The sequence below is a fragment of the Bubalus bubalis genome, chromosome X, assembly GCF_019923935.1.
Source record: "Bubalus bubalis isolate 160015118507 breed Murrah chromosome X, NDDB_SH_1, whole genome shotgun sequence".
In the NCBI taxonomy this organism is placed as follows: domain Eukaryota; kingdom Metazoa; phylum Chordata; class Mammalia; order Artiodactyla; family Bovidae; genus Bubalus; species Bubalus bubalis.
The window spans coordinates 127,257,339-127,262,812 of NC_059181.1; the positions used below are offsets into that span (position 1 = coordinate 127,257,339).

The following is a 5,474-nucleotide window of genomic DNA, read 5'->3' on the forward strand; positions in this document are numbered from 1 at the left end:
AATACTTTGGCCACCTCATGCGAAGAGTTGACTCATTGGAAAAGACCCTGATGCTTGGAAAGATTGAGGGCAGGAGAAGAAGGGGACGACAGAGGATGAGATGGTTGGATGGCATCACCGACTCGATGGACATGAGTTTGGGTGGACTCCGGAAGTTGGTGATGGACAGGGAGACCTGGCATGCTGCGGTTCATGGGGTTGCAAAGAGTCAGACACGACTGAGCCACTGAACTGAACAGAACACCGGCAAAGTTCCAGGCCAGGGCCAGACGTAGGGTGAGGAGAGTGAGGCACTTGCCCGGGTGCCAAATGTTAGTGGACACCAAACAACTCAGGAATCAAAATGAATGATTCTTGTTAATGCACCATTTAAAAAATCTAAAGGAATGCAAAAATCCTTGATGAACATTTCAAATTTCTCAATAAAGACAGGCTCCCTTCTTGCACTGGTAGGGCCCTGCCTCACTTGCCTCACCCTCACCCTAGCCCTGGGGCTCCAAGTAAACTTGATTTACAAAAACAGGCGACCAGCCAGCGCGCCACAGTTTATCTATATGAATTTTTAAAATATTGCACTCAATATTATTTCTCTTGACAACCAAATTTGGGTAGCGGGGGGGGGGAAGGAATGTTGTTTGTTGGTTCTTTGGGGTCCCCTTAAATACCGCGCCTCACCCTGGTCCAGGCACACCGTGACCTCTCCCCCTCCGTGCCCCGGGGCCTCCCCTGGGGTCCCGCGTCCTGGTCAGGTACTCTGGGGCCGCCGCCTCCTCGGGCCGGGTCAGGTGCTGCGGGCGAGCCCTGGCAGCGCGGAGGGCGGCCCCTGCCGCACTCCTCGGCTCCTCCCTCTGCGCGCTCAGCCACTCAGCGGCCCCGCCGCCCCGCGCGCCGGGGCTCAGTGCCCGCCCCCGACGCCGGCCGCCCGGGCGCCGGCTTCCCCTATATAAATCAGCCATTTGCTTCGCTCCGCCCCAGAGCCCCGGAGTCCAAGCCGGTTCCTCGCTGATCTTTTAGTCGTCCGCTTACTCTTTCCTTCCAAGATGACAGACGCCGCCGTGTCCTTCGCCAAGGACTTCCTGGCAGGTGGAGTGGCGGCGGCCATCTCCAAGACCGCGGTCGCGCCCATCGAGCGGGTGAAGCTGCTGCTGCAGGTACGTCTCGGGATCCGAGAGCCTGACCAGGAAGTGGGGGGAGGGGCCGCGCGGGAAGCGGTGGTCCAGGGCCTGGGGGGAACCAGCCCTCGTGATCTGCCCAGGGAAGTGGCAGCGTGGGAGCAGGGGTGGCCGCGGGGTAGGACCAAAAGCCAGACTTGAGAGAGGTGTTTTAGTGATCTGAAGTTCAGGATCTCGGAAAGGGTCGGGGGCGGAGGGTGGGCGGAGGAAGACCAGGGCCTGGGCATCCCAGAGCCAGCGAACTCGGATGGGGCAGCCCGGGAGTGACTGGCTCCCGGGCCTTGGGGTCAAGGGCGAAGGCGCTGAAAAGAGGGACACCTGCCCGTACCGAGCACCTCAGGGTCGTGGCAAGGAGATAACAGCCTGGGGGAGGCCACGCGGCCGGTGGAGCGGCCTCGCAGCCGGCAGCAGCGCTCAGACCGGCCGGGCCGGAAGCCGGCGCCGGGAAGCGCGTGTCCCTTGTGCTTCAGCCCCCGCGCAGCCGCCGGCGCGTTCCCGCGGCCTGGTGGCGCGCTCTGCTACTCCGGCTCTAGAGGGCGCGCCCGCACAGGCTGACGGGTGGTGGCCCTCGGGTCACCTCCAGGAGCGGGGGACCTGAGCGGGAGGGGAAGCTGCTCCCAGGGACCTTAGGCGAAGACCACGGTCACCAGGGTGACCGCGCCTGACGTGGGACTCGCCCTAATGTCTCTGAACCAGGGTCTGAGATAATGACCTTTCTCCCAGGTCCAAAGGTCACGGCTCCGCTTGAGGGTGGCACCTCCTCACCCAAAGGGGTGGAGGCTTAATGCTTCTAGCTGTGATGGTGGCAGAAGGTTAGGAGGGTCCCACCTGTGGGACCCAGAAGACCAGACTTGGGGCAGGCGGGAACCAACTAACCTTTAAGGGTGTCCGTTGAGATGCTATATTCTCTTCACTTCTCGTGATTATCACTCTTTCTGTTGGCCTCCTCCTTGTCTGTCAGGTGCAGCATGCCAGCAAGCAAATCACTGCAGATAAGCAGTACAAGGGCATCATAGACTGCGTGGTTCGTATCCCCAAGGAGCAGGGAGTCCTGTCCTTCTGGCGTGGTAACCTGGCGAATGTGATCAGATACTTCCCCACCCAGGCTCTCAACTTTGCCTTCAAAGATAAATACAAGCAGATCTTCCTGGGTGGTGTGGACAAGAGGACCCAGTTTTGGCGCTACTTTGCAGGGAATCTGGCATCAGGTGGTGCCGCCGGGGCCACTTCCCTGTGTTTCGTGTACCCTCTCGACTTTGCCCGTACCCGTCTAGCGGCCGACGTGGGCAAAGCTGGAGCTGAAAGGGAATTCAGAGGCCTCGGTGACTGTCTGGTTAAGATCTACAAATCTGACGGGATTAGAGGCCTGTACCAAGGCTTTAACGTGTCTGTGCAGGGTATTATCATCTACCGAGCTGCCTACTTTGGTATCTATGACACTGCCAAGGGTAAGTTTGCCCGTGGGCTTCAGAACTGTCCATGTGAGAATGTTTAAAGGGTTGTCTGAAGGCAGCCAGGGTCACCCCGTACAGCCCTTTGTGTGCAGAGATGTTGGGGGTGGGGATGTGCAAAACAAGTCAGGAAGAGTCTGTTTACTGGTAAAAGTGTCTCTCTCCTATTCTCAGGAATGCTTCCAGATCCCAAGAACACTCATATCTTCATTAGCTGGATGATCGCACAGTCAGTCACAGCGGTTGCTGGGTTGACTTCCTATCCATTCGACACTGTGCGTCGCCGCATGATGATGCAGTCAGGGCGCAAAGGAAGTAAGTTCCACTGGAGCAGAAGATACAGATGTGGGCATGGCACATGGGCTCAGACCACCCATGCCTGCCTTTAAAAATGGCAATCTGTTGTGATCCCAGGTGGGGTTGATTGGTCTGCGGCCACTGCAGTCTCCTTTCAGCGGGCCCTTTGGGTGCCTATGCCCAAGGGGGCTTGCCTGGTGCTAGAGGTTAAGGCCAGCAGGTTGTCTGCACCTCCCTGTTATCCTTTAGTCACCATATTAAGATTGCAGTATTGGCCACACTAATGTGTAAATGTTGGATTTTTTTAAACTGACGACAGCTCTTAGAGGTGGGGCTCTGGGTGAGTCTAGTTAAACTTAAGGACTTTTCACCTCAGCCTCGGGTCACCAACCCTTTGTCTTTGTCCTTTGCAGCTGATATCATGTACACAGGCACGCTTGACTGCTGGAGGAAGATTGCTCGTGACGAAGGAGCCAAAGCCTTTTTCAAAGGCGCGTGGTCCAATGTGCTCAGAGGCATGGGCGGGGCGTTTGTGCTTGTCCTGTATGATGAAATCAAGAAGTTCACCTAAGTTATTTCCTAGTTTTTCTCCTGTGACTAGGCATGTTGTATTATATAACATATCTTGAGCATTCCTGACAGACTGTTAGCTGTCTATTTATCAATGGCAACTATTTACGGGTTGAAAATGGGAAGCAATAATATTCACCTGACCAGTTTTCTCTTAAAGCCATTTCCATGATGACGATGGGACCCAATTAATTTTTTATTTCAGTCACTCCTGGCAAATAACAAATTTGAAGAAATAAAAAATACCTGGAATAGTTTTGTTTGTGGTTTATTTTCATTTAAAAGTACATTAGATAATTTAGTAAGGGCTACATTTGAGTAAATGCTACCTGTTTAATAAATGCTGCAGTATATCCTGAGGTGATGAGCTTTCTTCTAAAACCAATCTTCAGCCATCCAGTTAGCAAAGAATAGCTTGTCTGTGTGACCCATCGATGTTCCAGACCCAGAGCAACAGAAAACTGTTGGTCCATTGCCTGTGGACAGTCACAGCTGATGAGCTTTCTCTAAAAAGCACTCTGGACCCACCTTTCCTATCTTGTGCTTATTAATGAAGAAATACTAGCTAAATTTTACACTTGAATTTCATCTCATTTCATGATGAAATTCATTCTTCCATGAGTTTCATCTCATTTAAACAAAAGTGTTATAAGGTGGTGCTAGTGTTAGTCCCTGGAGAAGGCGATGGCACCCCACTCCAGTACTCGTGCCTGGAAAATTCCATGGGTGGAGGAGCCTGGTAGGCTGCAGTCCATGGGGTCACGAAGAGTTGGACATGACTGAGTGACTTCACTTTCATGCATTGGAGAAGGAAATGGCAACCCACTCCAGTGTTCTTGCCTGGAGAATCCCAGGGACGGGGGAGCCTAGTGGGCTGCCGTCTGTGGGGTCGCACAGAGTCGGACACGATTGAAGTGAGTTAGCAGCAGCAGTATTAGTCCCTCAGTCATGTCCAACTCTGTGACCCCATGGACTGTAGCCCACCAGGCTCCTCTGTCCATGGAATTCTCCAGGCAAGAATACTGGAGTGGGTAGCCATTCCCTTCAGGGGATCTTCCTGACCCAGGGATCAAACCCAGACCTGTATTGCAGGTGGATTCTTTACTGTCAGCCACCAGGAAGCCCATAAGGTGGTAACAGTTACCAATTTTTGTCCAATTGCCTTCCCTCCTCCATCTTCACCTGTCTCAAGTCAATCTAATCCTGTTCAAAGCAGAGGATTAGAACTGGCATAGTCAGGCAGTGCTGAGATGGCAGTACTGTTAAAGATTATGGAGAGAGCTGCCAAGAACTCAAATCTCACTTTTCAAAAAGGAAACCGCATCTACATTTTGGTTGGCGTTTTAATCAGCCCAGTTAATGGAGGATGCATGTTTCTTTTGGAAAAGTCCTTCCTTGGGATCCACATGAGAATGTGTTTGCAATTTCTGCAGCTCTTGTAGCCTCAGAAATCCAGGGATTTTACCTGGAACATGACGTTTGTAGGAAGCACCATAGCCGGCAAACCACAACATTCAAAGTAGAAAATGATAGGTAATCCACTTGCACAGGTGAAAGTTCCTGAGGAATGCGACATACACTAGCATGTTTATCTGCCACTCGTAGATAGGGTCTGCACAGCAGGCGTTATTGCCCACAGGATCCTAGTGTTTTTTGTTATGTGCCACCTGGCCAACCACCTGAGTCAACACATGTACACATATCAAGTTATATACCTTAAATATACACAGTGTTTTTATATAATGGATTTATCCCTGACCTTCAGTGATACTGACAATAAAAAGTATCTTACTAAAGTTGCTTAAAAAAAAACCCACAAAACTACTGGTATCAAGCCTGGATTCTGCCACAACTGTGCTGTTGGGGAAGTTAATTTCAAGCCTCAGTTTTCCTCATCTATAAAATGAGGATATTGATAATGCCTGCCTTTGAGAGTTGTTTCAAGGATTAAAGAAGGAGATTCCATTTCGCTCCCTGGGTCAGG

At 52.1% G+C, this 5,474-nt stretch overlaps 1 protein-coding gene across 1 annotated transcript; it reads left to right on the top strand.

Annotated features, from left to right (window-relative positions):
- Positions 1 to 950: 950 nt before the first annotated feature.
- Positions 951 to 3,744, top strand: SLC25A5 (solute carrier family 25 member 5). The gene is made up of 4 exons (XM_006046099.4): positions 951 to 1,151; positions 2,134 to 2,620; positions 2,798 to 2,938; positions 3,334 to 3,744. Exons 1-4 carry the CDS (start codon positions 1,041 to 1,043, stop codon positions 3,489 to 3,491), a joined length of 897 nt encoding a protein of 298 aa, XP_006046161.1. The 5' UTR covers positions 951 to 1,040; the 3' UTR covers positions 3,492 to 3,744.
- Positions 3,745 to 5,474: the final 1,730 nt, after the last annotated feature.